Source organism: Erigeron canadensis, chromosome 5 (assembly GCF_010389155.1).
Source record: "Erigeron canadensis isolate Cc75 chromosome 5, C_canadensis_v1, whole genome shotgun sequence".
Lineage (NCBI taxonomy): Eukaryota > Viridiplantae > Streptophyta > Magnoliopsida > Asterales > Asteraceae > Erigeron > Erigeron canadensis.
The window spans coordinates 31,330,306-31,348,311 of NC_057765.1; the positions used below are offsets into that span (position 1 = coordinate 31,330,306).

Here is an 18,006-nt window from a genome sequence, read left to right on the forward strand (position 1 = left end):
CAAACACTAAGTTTTAATGTCATCAAAACAAGATAATCATTGTAGGAGCAACGAGCGATGGATAACACAAAACAATCATAAGAAGGGCATATTCTGTAGCACTTGCTACCTCAATGCCAATTTGGCTTTGAAGGATTTTAATAAACCCATATCACAAGTAAAAGGATAGAGCTTAAAATATTATGATAACAACTGATATCAACAATATGACAAATAAGTGAAGCAACACATTTATCATGCCATATCACTCTAAAACATTGTTGGTCTTGGTTCATACATGTTTTTGATCGCTATATAAAAGACCATTTAATTATCAACCAGCGACATATTATCCTCTTAGTTAAAATAAGTTAGTTCGTACAAGTCGGTAATATTTACAAAATAGAGCCACTATATATCGATACTTGATAAACAAACTTATATCTCTACTCACATCCTACACATACCACTTTTAACGACCCAATCCACCACAATTATAAATGTAAAGATCAGAAACTTGCATGAAATAAGTAATTAAATTAATTAGGTTTTAGGTACAATAAAACAAGTATTAAAGTAAACAAATAAACAATAGGTTTTTGTTCACTGAAAATGATTGTGCATTATAAAAATCATCGTACATCAATTTATTCGTGAATCTCCGTGCATCAATTTAACAATGATCAAAAGGTCAAGATCTTGTTCTATTTGTTTTACTTTAATATTTATTTTACAATATCTAACCCCAAATTAAATAATAAATTATATCATATGTATAACCTAGAAGATCTCCCTTTTCAAAATGCTGAAAGTTCACTTCACCCAACTCTATAATCTACATACTGTATCGTAGGAATGGTTTTTGGTATCGTACCGTACCAAACCGATACCGAACTGATTGGTACCGATACCGAAAACAACTCAAAGTGAGAACCGAATACCGTACCGATTATATGGATACGGTACCGGTTTTTCGGTGTTATCCCGATTAGTACCGAATTTTCATGAACATATCGGGTTTGATGAGCAACTGTTCTAACAGTTTGATTATTAGACTTTGTATTAAAATATAATTACATTCTTATCCTTTGTAATGCATGCATTTTAGTCCAGAACATATGATTGCATATTTGCATTCTTGTCCTTTGATCCAACATTAAGATTGACACATTTCACGTAAATATTACATTATGCCCCATGCATTTACTCATATCCTCGTGGTTAATTTGTAAATTAATAGTTAGCTAGGTGGCTTGTAATCTGATGCAGAGCATATACATTTGTGTGTATACGACTTACTTTTCAAATTGATCAGATTTTTGTACTTCAAAGCTTTGTAACGTAAATACATAAATCATTTTTTTTTTGTTATGGAGTTTGAAGTTAGAATTATGTATGTATGTATATAAATAGATGCATAGCATATTGAACTATTGGAGGCAGGCCCATTCATAGCAAAATAATAAGACCCTCGATGTTTTCGGTATTACAATTCGGTTTCCCTGTACCGAACCGATTGGTACCGAAACCGAAAACGACCCAAACTAAATACTGATACCGATACCGATACCGAATCCCCATCGGTACCGGTTCGGTTTCGGTATTTCGGTAATCTTGGTCATCCTACTGTATCGGATAGTATTATCATTTTAGCCCTTAAACTTTGTAAGTTTTAATATATACCCCCTAAACCTTACGAGTGAAGTATTTGTATTTGTTTCCCCCTTTTTCTTCTCTCCATTTCCAAATACAAACTCATCAAAACCCTAAAAAAATATCAATGGCAAAGGACCGAGACGATCAACACAAATCCAAGCGAAAGTCCGAATCGGAATCCGAATCCGACATCTCATCTGAATCCGATCACCACCGGAGCAGCAGCTCAAAAAAACACAAAATCCGACACTCGAGAAAGAAATCACGAAGAAGAAGAAGAAGTTACGATTCCGATTCCGATTCCGATTCCGATTCGGATACGGATTCGGAATCGGAGACGGGGAGTTCGGAATACGATTCCGAGAGTGAGAGTGAGGAAGAGAGAAGGCGAAGGAAAAGAAAGGAAAGGAAAAGAAAGGAAGAGAGGGACCGGAAAAGGCGGAAAGAAAAGAAAAGGAAAAGAAGAGATGATGATGATGATGATGATAAGAAGAGGAAAAAGGATAAGAAAAAGAAGAAAAGTAAGGATAAGGGAACCAAGAAGAAAGTAGTCGTTGGGGCGGTTACGGATTCGTGGGGGAAATACGGAATTATTCGAGAAACCGATATGTGGTTAGCTCATTTTTTACTTTTTATTTGATTCTATTTGATGTTTTTGTTGTGCAGTTTCTTTGGTAAGATTATGACATGTTAGTATGTTCTCAAGCAAATAGATTACATTGGTTAGATTAGTGTGTACATTGTTTAGTGAAAGCCGTTAGAATTTAATCTCGGTGATAGTAAAGCTGTGCTAATGGCATTTGGGTGTGTTTGGAGATGGTTCTTTTAGGGTCTTTTCAAGCTTAAATCTTTTGATTGAAAAAGAGAGTTTTGTTTTGGACGTAGTTTTCTAAAATGAAAGTGAGCGAAATTAATATTGTAAAACGGTCCACCGGGCTTTAAGCTACTTCCCAGCTCACTTCTGCCTAAGTTTACAACTTTTAGCTACAGGAGTTTATTTTTGAATAAATGTGTTTGGCAAAATAGCCGGTGCTGGACCTTCTCAATGTTAAGTTACTTGAAAGTCATAATAAGTAAAAAAAAAAATTAAAAAATATGCAATGCAATTAGTTAAGGTTTAATGGGGTGTCTAGGTGGTTTTAATCGTTAGTAAGCTTAGAGTACTTTCCAAAGATACTCTGAGAGTTCAAATAGCTTCTTTAGGGGCTCCTTTTTTTCACGAGCTTAGAAAACTTTTGTGAGCCAAATGGAGCTTGTGAGCTTGAGCTTTTAGAAGCAATATGCTTAAGCTCTTATTACTTCTGCATCAAACATACCCAAACATGTTTAAGAATGTATTGTTCTAGTTCATAAGCTAGGTGCAACACTCATATGAATATCTTCATTTTCTTCCTGTTATGTTAGTTGGTGTCTGTAATAAGTAGATTCATGTCAGGGTTTACAAATGGAGGAGGGAAGTAATGAGAAAGCATGATCCTAAGCATATTATAAAATCAGAATTTTTTAATTAAATGGTTTGCTTTTATTAGTGATCACTAACTGTTTTGTGGCAGTTCATTGTGTTTCTGGTAAAAATATGCAGTTGCCATGAGGCCATAATAAGTTTTTTGTGAAATTTGTTACTTTGCGGATGAAAGCTAGTTCTTAAGATATGCCATAACCCTTAAAATTTTACTAGAAGTGCCTTGTGTAAAATTCACTTTTATTTCACCAAAAGATATCTGCGTTGCTGATTCCTTTCTTTCCATAATCATTTTCTTTGTTTGTAGGACCAAACGGCCAGAGTTCACTGCATGGCTCGCAGAAGTCAAACAGGTATTCAGTTTGCACACATTTTAGCCAACAGTTTTACTTTGAAGTATTCGCTTTTTTTATTTGATGATGACATGTCTTTCATTTTTGAATGTGCAGGTGAACCTCGAAAGTCTGCCAAACTGGGAAGAGAAGCAGATGTTTAAACAGTATGTTTTTCTCTTATTCTTGGTGTCGGCCACCTTTTAAAACTTGGAAATGCTACGTGTATCTGATGGAAATCTACCTTATATGTTTATTTTCAGTGTTCATATTTATTGAGATTTAATGAATATAATGGATTACCTGATCTTGGTATCTATACAGGTTCATGGAAGACCATAACACGGCTACTTTTCCTTCTAAAAAGTAAGTTGAAAATCCTCAATGTTTTCCTTTGCGGTGTTAAAATCTGTTCTCAAGTAGTGAAGTTAGATTAGCTGATCTTCTATTCCTAGGGAGCCGGTTTTCGTGATATATCTTTGTCACTATAACTTAAAGCCCCTAGCGTTGAGAATATGCTTTCATTCATCATAGGGTGTCCAAGATTAATGGTATTAGTGATATAAACTTTACATCTTAATGGTGCAGATATTACAGCCTTGACGCTTATCACCGAAAGAAAATCGAGAAGGCCATAAAAAAGGGCTCCGCCAAAGCCGCAAAATCAGAGCGCATTGTGTTTAACGATGAAGAGCAAAGGCGGTATGTTTCATTGTGTATTCTAATTGCTGCTTAGGTAGTTATTTTATTGATAAAGAAGGTATCAAAACTTCAAAAGTAGCAGTCGATCTTTTTAACTGCATGATTACAATTATTTAACATGCGTTTTAAAGCGAGCTGAAATGCTTTTAGATTGAAGTTTAGCTTTTTTTAAACTCCCCTTGCTTTGTTTTCAGACTTGAATTGCAGCAAGAACGTGAGAAACAGAAGGAAGCAGAGGTAGAAGCGCTGAAACGCTCTATGCAAAGTGGAATGGTACTTGAGCTTCCTTGTGAACACAAATAAGTGTTTTTCCATTATTGCACTTGAAATTTATATTCATTTGTTACCTTTTGATTCTTAGGCACAAGCAATGAAAGAACAAGATAGATTGAGAGAAGAAATGAATTATTTGTTCAAAATTGGCAATGTCGAGGTGAGTCTCAAACTCTTAATAGTAATGAACAATTCTCCTGTATAAAACTCTTGGCAGCAGCCCTTTAAACCTTAAAATTGCTGATTGTGTGTTCATATTGTCAAATTTGCAGGCTGCAACTGCTATTCAAAGACGATTAGATCCTGATCTTCCTATGTGAATGGATCTTAACGCAGCCAGCTAATTGCAGCTATATAATCTTGAGAGGGTCATTTCATATCTGCTTCCAGTCTTGAAACGTTGGTGGAGTTTAGCTATAGCTCTTAAACCGATGGATTGCACCATGGCAGTGAGACTAGTCATCAGTTTTTACGGCTGGTTTTTATGGCCTACAGGCAACTTATCACTTGAAATTTGACGCATAAGAGCTCATGTTGACACACTAGTGTATGTCATAAAGTAATCACGTTATGGTAGTCCGGTCATTTTAAAGACATTACAAAATGAAGAAGCTTCGTCAAAGATTCTGTCTTATAAATGCCGTCAATGAAAGCGTGTACATGGCCACACTTTGTTTTGCTCATTAATACCACAGGATGCCTTAATATCATAATATTTAGTAATGTATATCTTTAAAGTTTTTATATTTGGGTAGATCAATAACCTTGATTTGTACAATATTTCAGGCAATCTTTGAATTTTCTATGATTTCAACTATTGCTAGGGAATCAAAGAATTCCTAATCATCCCCCAAAATATGCATAAACATGTTAAAATGATGTAGCTCCATCATTTTCTAGTTGATGCTGTTTTTTATTTAGATGTTAATCTAACTGAATGGGCATAATTGATAGTTTTTTGCAAAGGTAACTAGCGTTGGCGGGTATCATCTTGAACATGAATCTAATGTGTAACACACCAACACTTAAAACCCAAAATCCTATTGTGCTTTTTGTTTCGGTTTAAATCTAATGTGGAAGGAAGAAAAGATAGTCCTATCTAGATAGATGTCTAACTAGAGAATCACAACGGTAAGTAAAGAAAATCAGTTGTTTCCGAATGACATGCAATGCATATTTTTAAGTGTATATTATAGACATGCACATTGAGTATGTATTTATACTATCTGCTATATCAGCTAATCAGCCACTACATTGAATAACTACCATGAAACAACAACGCCTACCAAAAAGCTGATATTATGTGAGTCAAGTGGTGCAATGCATTGAGGATGAGTTTTGTGGTTTCAATATGAACATACAAGTCTCATGATCAGCAGCTTAGTCATAAATACCGGAAGCATGCATGAATGCATGTCCCAAGTCTTTGAGTCGTTCACGTATCCCTCGAGAATGTGTTCTCTAGATATAAATCGCGTTCCTGCATGGCAAAATGCAAAGCATATCAGAACGATTATGGCTTCACTGAGGGGTTGCCTAACACTAGGATTCTTGTTCTTGGTTCTATTTTCTAGTTATGGCTCACCCTCAGGCTTGGCACGTAAGATCATCTCAGATGAGATCTTAGTAGATTCAAAACGACAACTTAGTGAAGAATATTCAATGCCAGATACAGATGCACCAATGTTACCCGATGATGGTATCTGGGTTCCCGAATTGGTTAAAGAAGATAGCAAGGGATTCTTAGAAATCCCACATGACCACGAACCATCCACAAGCAGGGAAGTCCCACATGACCATGGATCTTCTACAAGCGGGAAATCAACGAGCCCTGGTGATGTGAAAGTTAATTGTGGTTGTCCTGCTTGTGCACCTGCAGACGTGATTCCAAACTGTCCAAGCAATTGTCCTACTCCTACATGTGGGGGTGCTCCGGTCTATTACCCTCCCCAACCCGCCCCTGGATGTCACACTCCTCCTCCTCACACCGAACCATTGAATCCTCAACCTGAACCGATGAATCCTCCTGAACCTGAACCACTAAATCCTCAACCAGAACCGTTGAATCCTCCTCAACCTGCACCAGTGAATCCTGCCTATCCTTGCCCTCCTTATCAACCAAGTTATCCACCCCAGGTTAACCCTGGATGTCAACCTGCTTCTCCTACTCAACCGGAACCAACTTATCCTCCCCAAGTCAACCCTGGATGTCAACCAGCCTCTCCTCCACAGTTTAACCCTGGATGTCAACCAGCCACTCCTCAACCGCAACCAACTGTTCCTCCGCAACCGGAACCAAACTATCCTCCCCAACCAAACTTTCCACCTCAACCCCAACCAAACTTTCCACCTCAACCCCAACCAACCTATCCACCTCAAATAGAACCGACCAATCCTCCTCAACCAGCCTTTCCTCCCCAACCGGCACCGACCTATCCTCCCTGGCACAAACCATCTTATCCTCCCAAGACCAAAGGAGACATTCCTCCTCCACTAGATGGTCCTAGAGGTAAACTTGGATGTTCCTTGCTCGGAGGCTGTAAAAGTCCACGAGGTGACAAACAAAAGTCACTACAAGAGCGGGATACTACTGAAAATTCCTCGATGAACGAGGTTCAATCAGAATCCATTCATGAGAAGGATGAATTCATGAATGAAGACAGCAGGTCTTCTCGCCCATCTTTACCTAGTCCCTCAATGAATGAGGTTCAAGTAGAATCCATTCATAAAAATGAAGATGATGGGTCCAAGAATGAAGACAGTTGGAGTGGCCCATCCACTCCAACCCCCCCATCTCCACGTAGTTCCTAAATCCTAAGTTTCAATCAAAACTTTGTTCTTTCTCCAAGAACAACAATTACTCTGATCACCGCACAATAGAGTTTGAGATATAGGTGTTGCGTAACTGTAATTCATACTAAATAAACACTTGTTTCACATATATATGTCTATTAAAGTCTAAATGACTACAAATATATACTCCGTACTACATTACATTAGCTACATTTATAATGATTATGGCAGAGAATTTTTCATTTACTTCCATCTTTTCCTACAAAGCTGTTACAAAATAAGCCATATTAACAAAAAAAAAAAAAGAAGTAATTTTATCTTCAGGCGGGCAATGAGTCGGATCTTGTAACTCTTTCTTGTAGAAAGGTTGGTAAAACTGAAGAGACAGAAGCAGAAGTTCGAAGATGAGGTAAGCCGTTAACAACATGATGTGGTTGTAATTCAACTTCTAAAGATTCGACAGGTGTCATTCCAGTTTGAGGACTATCGAGCTCTTGGTGGTCAAATTCCTCAAAAGATATCACAGTGCTCGTTTCTGTTTGTATAGTTGAGTCATCACAATATATTCCTAACTTTCGCCTCCTCCTCTTTGCCTCCTTTCTCCATCCATGGATTGTCTCTCTAATTCTTTGTGAAATCAATGCTGCCTTGTAGTTCGTACCCATCTACAAAACAATATGAGGGCATTGAGTTCCATGGGCCACAACATAGATTATAGATGCCCACTTCAAACCATTTCTTACGTATAGTTAAATCGATTGTGTTTCATCACTAACGGGCCAAATGAAGATTCTTAAAGATAGATAAAAGGGAAACAAGTCAAAAGGACTAAAAGTTGCCGAAAATGTATTGTTGATGCAAACAACCTACCAAATCACATTTAACTTACAAATTTTATGTTAGAAAATGTTCAATACATGAGAAAAAAGTTTCAGGTGAACCTAACTGCCCGTCTTGTTTTAGACCGTTACCCATCTAGCCCATATTACCATCTTTAGGTGAAAATGTAGATGAATTTAATTCTGTATAGCAACTGAAAGATCAAACTTTTACTAATACATTTAACCACCACCCACCATTATGTCTTGAAGAAAAGATACAGATGCATTTCAGGACTTATGGTTTGCATCAGAGAACTTCAGATCATACACGTACAAATTTTTATTAATGCCATTTCAGATGTCTTGTTTTATCTCATAAACAAAAAGGAAGTGCTAATATGTATCCACAAGTATTTACAATTTCTCCACCATGGGACTAGAACCCACAACCTGCTGGTTTATGGGTCATCTTGAATACCGGTAGGACCAATGATCATGCTAATGATTATTCATTTTTATCTCTTGTGAGTTGTGACCATAATTTTGTATCAATAGGTAAACTGACTATGCATTTAGTTTGTTTAGAATCATACCTGAGTCACCAGTGCATATAGTGGCAGAGTACTATAGCTGCACAGAAACTGTCCGGCAAATCTAAAATGATTTAAGCAAGATATCATGGACTTACCAAGGGCCAAGGGGTGTAATGAAATAAAACATATAATAGTTAGTAGTTCGAAAGCTATGCATACCCCAAAATCAGCCGTATATATACCAATAAGTGATGTTTCAGAAAGCAAGAGTCATATCCAAATTGCCACTAGAAACAATCACAGCACACACTTAATGAGCATATTTTGCAATTTCTTCCTTTATAAAAAAATAGAACCACATTGAAATATTTTATACTCAAATGGTCGATTGTGTTAACACCTACAAGTATACTTGGATAGTTTTGATCAAAAGGTGCACTTATGAAAAACAAACCATTGTGAGAAACTATTGAAGAGAATTTTGGTCAACTTTATATGGAAAAAAAAATACACACTTAAACATCTAGATGTAAGCATTACCCAGAACCAAAAGAATGAAGCCAGCTCGAAAGCATTCTGAAACAAGAATAAAATTTTAACTCTTAAATTGGATGCATCTACTAATGGTCAAGTTTATGAAATAATAAAACCAACAAAAAGAGAGCACAAATATTTAACCAACTGATAGAACATAGCTCACCTGAAAGAGAACAAAATGGATTAATGACAATAATAGCTCTGGCTTGTTAAACCAAAACAGCTCATCTCGAGGCTTTAACTTAGTTTCAGTAAAATAACCTGTAATTCCAGCACTCTCCAGTCCCAAAGTAGCAAGAACATGCTGCAGTTTTGCCCCCAATAGTAGAACAAGCTGAACATTAACACAAACACCAAGGAGTATTAGAGTTGGCTAGATGGGTGGGGCAAGTGGGTTGGGTAATGGGTTGACCAACAAGAACCTAATTTCTCCATTTTAATCTTTTTAAAATTATTAAGTATACCAAGTTTAGCAACAAACGTTGATATTATGACAGTAAATCGGTGATAGTCAAATATTAGATTAAAAAACGATTTAGAAGGTTGTATGTACTAAAGATAGAATTAACATAATGTAAAGTTAGTTACAGTATAGTTTGGTGTAAGTATGAGGCAATCAGGCAAGTACTTACAGCAACAGGAACTAAAGCAATCCAGAAATACATATTAAATCCTGCAATAAAGGTACGTTATCTACTAAATTTTAAGTTTTCGCGACACAAGCCCAACATAAACAACTGGAAGGTATTTCAAGCGTTATCATTTTTCACCGATCCTTTTGTGAAACTAGCAATATATCTGCATTTACGATTTACCATTCACGTTAAAAAGCATAAACGCCACAACAAATCCCCAGAGTGGAGCACTGCAAAGAATAACAGAAGTTTTAGGAATTTTCACATGGTACAAAATGGTCTTTTTTGGTTCTTGTAGCAGCCAAAATGTTGAATATTGCATGCATAATGCTATTATATTGAGGACGGCAACTGCAATCACTCTATTCCTACAATATTTTAAATTGAAAAGGAACTTATTTTCTTTTCTTTTTTTACCTCAATCCAACTATCCTTTGAAATTCTTCTTCCATAGAGCGAATCATATAGCTGTGAAAATCATATTTCGATGTGAGGTTATGGTTCTGTAGGATAAGAGGGGAAAAAAAAGTCAATATATTGGTTCACTTTACACGGTTAATTCAACTAGTTTTCCTACCAATATGAAGGCTTCACGCAACGTAAGATAATCAGCACGAACAACTGAACTGCCAAATTGTCGAAAGAAACAGACCTGAAATTTACATAGAGTGTCTGATAAATATGCTAAACACAAGTCACTTCCAAACATATTCCATAACCTAGCTACAAAAATGCACTTGTCTGAATAGAATAAATACCATCCAAGTGAAGCAGCCATTCCTAACCAACGGATTTGACATGTGGAATTTGACAATAGCTGATTGTCTCTTAATTGTCTCATTTCTTGATATTTCTACATAAGAAAAATAATTTTATTTTCGTGCTCTTTAACAAACTCTATAACTTTTCTCTCTGTGTGCAAATGACAATTGGTTGACTATTTTAATTCAACTATATCGTACCAGTTATGACACCATGCCGGTCCATCTGGGATTCGTCCTCCCATTTTTTCCAACTACGGATCTAATGATTTTTCCATATTTAAAATAAAATCAATAATACCATATACGGTAATATTTTAATCTCAATTTGTGGCTAATGAGAAAAAAAATGTGACCTTCATTACTGCCAGAAGCATGGCTAAGCAGCTATAAGATACATGTGTAATTGCCATGACAAAAATAAAGCGATGCAGTTCCTCGAGCCCTTCTTCTGATACAAAAGGCTCGTAATCCTGTATTTTCAAAAGCACAAGAAGTTGGTAATATGGCTCATTAAAACATGCACCGATGCAAATAAATGATGTAATAAACAATACACTCACCTTCTTACAGATTTTCGCGTTTAACATTCTACGCTTACTATCCTCATTTTTTAAATTCTGGACATTCTTGCTGCAGGGATGAAATGTACTGTTGTATAACTTTGAAGGGATACAGATACTAGATATACCGTTCGAGGTGGCTGAGAGAAGCAATGATATAAAGCCAAGAAGCATTAATTCTGCAAGCAGGAAACCAATTCATGATGATGATTTATGAAAATGCTGCTCACATATTTTCAATATAGATAATATACTAATTACCTTCTTTCATTTTATCTAAAGCAGCAAGCAATGGTTTACGATTCATTTCCTTCAACCACTGGATGTAAAACAAAATAAGTCAAGAAGAATCACATCCTCTGGCACATGGGTTAAACACACTTAAATTAAACGCAAAATAGGAATGTACAAAATGGAAGATTAGAAGCCGATTATTATAGATACACTAGTACTATCCATAACTATACACTAGTACAATAGTTTTTCTGATTGAATGAGATGGTTTCATTCAAGGAAAAGAAAGAACTAATTAAGCAAGACGGTTAAGTAACTTACATTACTCAAATGATGAATTAATCGTTCCAAGACCAAAGATACTACGACTAAAATAGTCAAAACTGTAGCAACAGACCATGTTGGAGTTAATGCCATTGATCTGGTTTCATCCTTAGCTTCCATTGAAGACATTTTTTACTACTACAAGCTAGATCACCCTCAAAAGTTCCTCTATTTCTTTCCCCTCCCTATATCTTTATACTTCTCAAAGTAACCTTTCTTATACATTAAGTCCAACAGTGGGTTATGTTTTCTCGAAATTCGAGAACGACAACCTAAAGTCAGCTGGATTATAGTTGGTACTTGTAAGTGCATAAGCGGCATATATATAATAGTATGCATATAGAACAAGTATAAAAATGAACATATCCCGTTGTATGGAAACATTGTCCAGTTGAAGTTACACGCACGACAAGCACAATAATCCAAAAAGCAGGTTCATCTGACATAATTTCAAGATACCAATTTCTTATTAGATTTGGTGGACAGTTAATTAATATTACAGTTAAGCACTATAATCCGGATGTGATTAAACAAGTGAGATTTTGTTAAATATTTCTGGGAAACAGTAGCAGTCCCTCCATATAGAATCTAGGTAGGGGTTTATAAAATATATATATATGGGTGAGAGAAAATACGAAAAGGTTGTTTTTATATTTCAAGTTATGAAAATGGAAAATGGTGTTTTCGATTTTGTTGAGAGAAGTTTACTTGAAAACATTTTTCATAACATTTACTCTCGTGTATTTTAGAAAGATTTTTTGAAAAAGAGGGGGGTTTTTGCAACTAAACACAGCTTAGAGGTTTGTTTCTCTTGATTCTTTCATATAAGGCAGATTGATACTTAATGATTTCACGACCTGAACAGACCAGGACCCGAAAGCATGATCAGTCCAGCTATATGTAAAAATTTATTAGTCATATACTAAGAAAGGCAATTGTCAACATGTCTAAAATATTGAGTTGTAAAACTGCAATCAAAGATGCAATAAACGATCACAAAAGCAAAAAGAGCATTATAAATATTGGCATCTGTATTCGGGGTACAAACCAGATAAAATTAAAGAAAAAACACATGTAATCTCTTATCTATTTGAAGGTAACGAATTAACCCACAACCACCAACTCTTCTTCACCAGCATCTCCTTTTAACTCATTAACCACTAACTCTTCTTCACCTGCATCGCCTTTTAACCCATTAACCACTAACTCTTCTTCACCTGTATCTCCTTTTAACTCGTTCTCAGTAAAAAGATCCTCTTCAACAGGAACATCTTTTAGTTGCTGTTGTGAAACAATATCTTTGATGCTTCTTTTTACAGCCAACTCTTTGTTCTCATCCACCATATCCTTCCCTGTCACACTAGTCTCTTCTGGTTCCGCATTTTCATCATCTTGCTTCGGCGGCGGGACAAAGAAAGGTATTTTACCCCTCTGCCAATCATGTAGAACCATCTTTGCAGCAGTCATCAGATCAGGTTCACCTCCCTATAAAACACAAGTATTTAGTTAAATGACTAGTCAGGACAGCCTAAATTGGGTTGACCAACATATATACCACATCACGAATACTTCCCCAAAAAATTAGTGTATCATATACGGGAGCAAAACCATATCTTGCAATAATATTTGGATGATTAAAAAATGAAACTTGTATATTACATCAGAAAAATACTTAAAAATTATTAGAGAGTTTAAAATTCTGAGTGTGCCCAGTGACACAAATATCAAAATATATTTAGTGTACCTCAGATTTGCTTATTTCACCTATTCTAAATTTTTTGCAGGAAGTAACCCATACAATCAAAACAGACAGATGAATTCTGTCAAATATCATCGCTTCATTTGAAGTTATTATGATTTGGCAAAGAGACCTTGAAATATAATTAACTAATGAAATTTTAACAAAACTATACCCTCAGAAGTTTGCCTGATAATTTGCATAGCTTGGTCAGAAAATCAGTTTCATCTTCCCTGTTACAGACATACAAAAATATAGTTTTATTATGATTCACAATTACTAAAAAAAGATCAAGTAAAAGCTAGATACACCACAGGGAATGATAGCAACAAATTCCCTAATTTTATGCATATTGATATTGAAGTGAAGGCTTCATACTAGGGGTAACAAGAATAGATATTAGATTCCCTACTAGAATACTTTTGAATTCTATATGAAATGAGTATTTCAGGAAATATGACATACCAATCATCCTTTATTTTATATGCTCTTTCAAGGTGCTCCCTCTTGACACGTTTCAATACCTCACCAATGTGTTCTGTGGCATCATGCAAATTAGTAACTCGCACCTGAAAAGAAAACATTTATCTATAATTGTTGCCAATATGTCAATGTCAATGATAACGATACCCAATTCCACCATGAGCAGGTTATGGAGGTTGATTGTAGACAGTCTTAACTCTACCCGCAGATAGGAAGACTGCCTCAGGGAGAACCTTTGGACAGATTTAAGAGTAAACAAATGTGTATGTATATTTGTGTGTGTGGATGCATGAGTGTTTGTCTGTGTGTTACTGTTGGCAATAATGTGAAACAGAAAAGGCAAAAGAAAAGCTGGAGATGATAAACTAACAAGAGGCATAAATCTAGAAAACAAATTCTTCACAGTTCACATCAAGGAAACAAATTATGCACCAAAGTACCAAAGCAAGTTTTACATACCACGCCCTTCAAAACAATATCAGTTTCTGTATCCTTGCTGCCATAAACAACACCGGGGCAATCAATCAAGAAGATCTTCTTTGTAAGTGTTATGTATTGCCAAACTTTTGTCTCTCCAGGAATTGGAGCAACCTTGCAAACCTTTGCAAATGAAAACATGAAATGTCAGCGACCTACACCCTCAAAACCTAATTATATTTGAGGATGATTGACTTTTTACTCTGTGCTCACAAGAGAACTTACATTTTTCGTACGCAACGTGTTAATCACTGATGACTTGCCAACATTAGGGTACCCAACAAATCCAACCGATATTGCTTGCTTATCACTTTTCAGGCGTGAAAACTGCCTCAACACTGACAGAAGAGAATTCTATAGAAAAGAGATAATTATTTTCATGCATAGACTAGAATCAAAGAAATAATGCATTTATATACAAGAATACACAAGATCATCAATGACATTAACACCTTTGTTTAGTTCGTAGTGGGCATACCTTGCCATAAGACTTGTTAATGCTTGCATGGAACGCAAGGGTAGGATATTCCTTGGATAGTACCCTCAGCCATCCTTTTGTGACCCATGGAGGGGTTAAATCACACTACACAATAAAAGCAAGAAAAAAAAACGATCACTTCACTAATAATGATGGGGGCAGTCGAATGGAAATAACCTCAAAAGTTACAAAAACAAATTAAGGTTTTACCTTGTTTAACAATAAAATCATGTGCTTATGTTTGCAATTCTCTTTCAAATGCTTCTCAAGATGATAGCATCTTGTACCTTGGGGATCCCTTGCATCAAGTACCTGTAATCCAGGATATGAGTATCAAATCTCTTAACTTTTCTTTACTCAATCATATTAATCGTTATTTTCGTGATAATGCTCATGCTGACTTTACTTAAATACCAATGACCAATTCAATCCCACAAAACCCATTAAGACCAAAATTAATAAAATTAACAAAACATAGCACGAAGTGCAACTCATTAAAAGCTTATGTAATATATGACGAAAACTAATTTCGTATTTGCTTGAGAGAAATAAGTAAGATAACCACTAACCTGGATAACAACATCCGAAGAGTCAATGACCTTATAAAGCTCACCCCATATCCGCTTACTTTGACCTTTTTCAAACATATTATGACGAACTAGATCCCTGAATCCATCTTCGTTTACTACGGTAGGATCATTACCACCATGTTTTTCTTCAAATGCATCTAGAGATTTGGTAAAGTTTTAAACAACTGGCACTTAACTACAAAAGTTACAATAAGACTAGACCTGGCAATCCAGACCCGTAACCAGATAAATGGATAAAATTGGGTAAATTTTATCACTTTGTGGGTTGGTTTGGGTAATAGGAAAGAAGAGAAAGCGGGTTTAAGACACACCACCTAAAATTCTGAGATGTTATATGCGGGTCGAGCGGGTCACGACTTCCCACTCAAAAAATTATCCATGCATTTGAAAGAAACGATTAGATGTAGCCACCATCGTTGGCCGGCAAAAAGGCGCAACCACCAGAGCCCTATCACCTTGCTGGTCGGTACCCTGTCGTCGTTTAACCCACGGTTGTCGGAGGAAAATATTTAATAGTTTTCGGGTTTAATATCCATTTTAAACTGCATAAAAATCAACGACATGTGTGTGTGTGTATATGTATATGTCGGAGACGGTGAACAAGCAATGTCTTCGTGTATTTGTTGGAGATGGTGTAGCAATGAGAACTAAAGCCATACACATACATATATTCTAATGAAGTTTTTGTGTGGCAAAACTAGGTACACGTGTATACAATATTACAATTGGATGTAATGTTAGAACTTCATGTGTATATACTGTAACTTTCAAATTTCAATGCTTTTACTTTTTCTTTTTTTTTTCAAATTTTAAGTGTTTTAACTGAATCATGAAATATGTTTAATTGTTTTGTTAAAAATAAATACTGTAACTAATTCAATTTAAAAATGGGGGTCAACCCGCACCAAACCCGCTTTGACCCACACCCGCATTCCTAAAGAAACCCGCTTAGACCCGCACCCATTTTGACCCGTTACCCAAACCCGCCCGATCCGCCCGTTTTGCCAGGCCTAAATAAGACACTAAACTTAAAAAACGAACAAATTTCTTCGCATGATACCAAAACATACAGAAGAACATATAAAAAGGTAAAAACACTATACGTGAAGCCAGAAAATGTCATTAACTGATTTACCTTGAGAACCACCAGCCCTTTTGGCTAATGCTTCATAATCAGATGCCACTAGTTTTGGGCGTTTCCTTTTCCCCTTTGGTCCAAATGCATCAGCAAATGGCTCGGTATCAAGAAGGTGAACTCTTTGTTGCTTCAAAAGTACACAATCAAACACTATTAAGATATGAATACACATATCACAACATATATTACAAAACATAATTTTCAATTCTTCGAATCTCTTAGGCTAATAATTTACCTTCTGAAAATCATTCAGTAGAGACATAGGCAACTTCCTCTCCTTCAAAAGAACATTATAATTACTCGAGAGCCGGGCTGACAGCTCCTCACGGAAAAACTCAAGCTCTTTCTGATCTACAGTTCTCGTGTTACCTTCAATGTTGATATGAAGCAGATTAGTAATGCCAAGTTAAATTCTTCTTTGTCTACATTCTACACGTTAGCCATTAATCCGTATTTCATAGTCGATCATTAGTATCTATAGATTCATAAATCCTTCAACCTTATGCTTAAAAAAACCAAGTATCCACAAATGTTGATACTTTCACCGACCAACTAAACTAAAAAAACGACTACTTGGCATTAAAAATCTGCAAATAATGAATGTTGTGTCCTTAACAAACCTCAAGCTCAATCTTTTATATCTACTTCAATAAGTTTTCCCAAAATCCATTTGTTTAAACCCCCATTTGATACCTATTTAACCACGCCACTTGCAATCCAATTTTCTACCCGCATTACCCGTTCCAACCCAATAACCCATTCCGACTCATTACTCGTCTAACCCACAAACACTTCTTACCGTTCGAACCGGTACCAATTCTAACCCATTACAAACAAAATACTAACATTACAACCTATCAAACATCTTTTCTACAAAAACATAATATCAGCCTAGACTATTTATAAACTATCACAACTTATCCCTCACTTTTCGAAACAGACACAATATATATAATATATATATATAATATATATATATATATAATATATTATATATAAATACAACAATATATATGATGATAATTATACAGAAACAATATATATACAACAATATATATAATATATATATATATATAAATACAACAATATATATGATGATAATTATAAAGAAACACAAGAGCATACCAAACCAGCGACGATCAGGCGGAATACGAGTACTAGGGAGTTCTCTAGACTGTAAATCATATTTCAAAATCGTTCCTTTTGCGTCACGTTTAGGGCGGTTATTATACATCTTAAGACGGCGGACGGTGGCGGCTGTACGGGCGGTGCCGCCACTTTTGTTCTTATTTCCGGCATCTCTGTTAACATCAAGTGAATGCTTTGGCTTTCCTGATACGTTTACTGATTTTGACTTTTTACTCACCATTTTTACTGTGTTTTTTCAGCTGCCTGCAAAACACAAGATGTGAAGATAGATATAGTTTTATGTATGTATATATATATATGTGTGTGTATACGGCTAGATGAAGGTAAACCAGGTTTTATTAGGGTTTC

General features: G+C 35.8%; 4 protein-coding genes across 4 annotated transcripts; 2 read left to right on the forward strand and 2 right to left on the reverse strand.

The window, feature by feature from the left end:
- The first annotated feature begins 1,708 nt into the window (after window positions 1-1,708).
- On the forward strand, window positions 1,709-5,221 carry LOC122599783 (DEAD-box ATP-dependent RNA helicase 42). The gene is made up of 8 exons (XM_043772361.1): window positions 1,709-2,247; window positions 3,405-3,450; window positions 3,547-3,596; window positions 3,754-3,795; window positions 4,018-4,131; window positions 4,326-4,404; window positions 4,493-4,564; window positions 4,677-5,221. Exons 1-8 carry the CDS (start codon window positions 1,760-1,762, stop codon window positions 4,722-4,724), a joined length of 939 nt encoding a protein of 312 aa, XP_043628296.1. The 5' UTR covers window positions 1,709-1,759; the 3' UTR covers window positions 4,725-5,221.
- Window positions 5,222-5,919: 698 nt separating this feature from the next.
- On the forward strand, window positions 5,920-7,215 carry LOC122601573 (pollen-specific leucine-rich repeat extensin-like protein 1). Its single transcript, XM_043774322.1, has one exon. The coding sequence runs from the start codon at window positions 5,920-5,922 to the stop codon at window positions 7,213-7,215; it is 1,296 nt and encodes a 431-aa protein (XP_043630257.1).
- Window positions 7,216-7,517: 302 nt separating this feature from the next.
- LOC122600017 (MLO-like protein 11) lies at window positions 7,518-11,734 on the reverse strand. Its single transcript, XM_043772646.1, has 15 exons — window positions 11,603-11,734; window positions 11,309-11,366; window positions 11,048-11,226; window positions 10,841-10,957; window positions 10,686-10,746; window positions 10,482-10,576; window positions 10,301-10,375; window positions 10,141-10,226; window positions 9,904-9,953; window positions 9,721-9,761; window positions 9,252-9,422; window positions 9,092-9,127; window positions 8,771-8,838; window positions 8,612-8,672; window positions 7,518-7,862 (listed from the first exon to the last, which is right to left on the reverse strand). Exons 1-15 carry the CDS (start codon window positions 11,732-11,734, stop codon window positions 7,518-7,520), a joined length of 1,575 nt encoding a protein of 524 aa, XP_043628581.1.
- Window positions 11,735-12,596: 862 nt separating this feature from the next.
- LOC122600015 (nuclear/nucleolar GTPase 2) lies at window positions 12,597-17,963 on the reverse strand. The gene is made up of 11 exons (XM_043772645.1): window positions 17,635-17,963; window positions 16,745-16,878; window positions 16,507-16,636; window positions 15,351-15,508; window positions 14,992-15,093; window positions 14,782-14,886; window positions 14,529-14,657; window positions 14,286-14,426; window positions 13,809-13,912; window positions 13,519-13,576; window positions 12,597-13,090 (listed from the first exon to the last, which is right to left on the reverse strand). The coding sequence occupies exons 1-11, from the start codon at window positions 17,876-17,878 to the stop codon at window positions 12,710-12,712; spliced, it is 1,686 nt and encodes a 561-aa protein (XP_043628580.1). The 5' UTR covers window positions 17,879-17,963; the 3' UTR covers window positions 12,597-12,709.
- Window positions 17,964-18,006: the final 43 nt, after the last annotated feature.

Coding starts and splice junctions, on each gene's coding strand:
- LOC122601573 (XM_043774322.1), top strand. CDS start 5,920: ATGGCTTCACTGAGGGGTTGCCTAACACTAGGATTCTTGTTCTTGGTT.
- LOC122600015 (XM_043772645.1), bottom strand. CDS start 17,878: ATGGTGAGTAAAAAGTCAAAATCAGTAAACGTATCAGGAAAGCCAAAG. Junction 15,094..15,350: donor CTTCGGATGTTGTTATCCAG/GTTAGTGGTTAT, acceptor CCTGGATTACAG/GTACTTGATGCAAGGGATCC. Junction 14,887..14,991: donor TGATTTTATTGTTAAACAAG/GTAAAACCTTAA, acceptor TTTATTGTGTAG/TGTGATTTAACCCCTCCATG.
- LOC122600017 (XM_043772646.1), bottom strand. CDS start 11,734: ATGTCTTCAATGGAAGCTAAGGATGAAACCAGATCAATGGCATTAACT. Junction 10,958..11,047: donor ACGCGAAAATCTGTAAGAAG/GTGAGTGTATTG, acceptor TTGAAAATACAG/GATTACGAGCCTTTTGTATC. Junction 9,954..10,140: donor CAAAGGATAGTTGGATTGAG/GTAAAAAAAGAA, acceptor TATTCTTTGCAG/TGCTCCACTCTGGGGATTTG.
- LOC122599783 (XM_043772361.1), top strand. CDS start 1,760: ATGGCAAAGGACCGAGACGATCAACACAAATCCAAGCGAAAGTCCGAA. Junction 3,597..3,753: donor GAGAAGCAGATGTTTAAACA/GTATGTTTTTCT, acceptor GTATCTATACAG/GTTCATGGAAGACCATAACA. Junction 4,132..4,325: donor AACGATGAAGAGCAAAGGCG/GTATGTTTCATT, acceptor CTTTGTTTTCAG/ACTTGAATTGCAGCAAGAAC.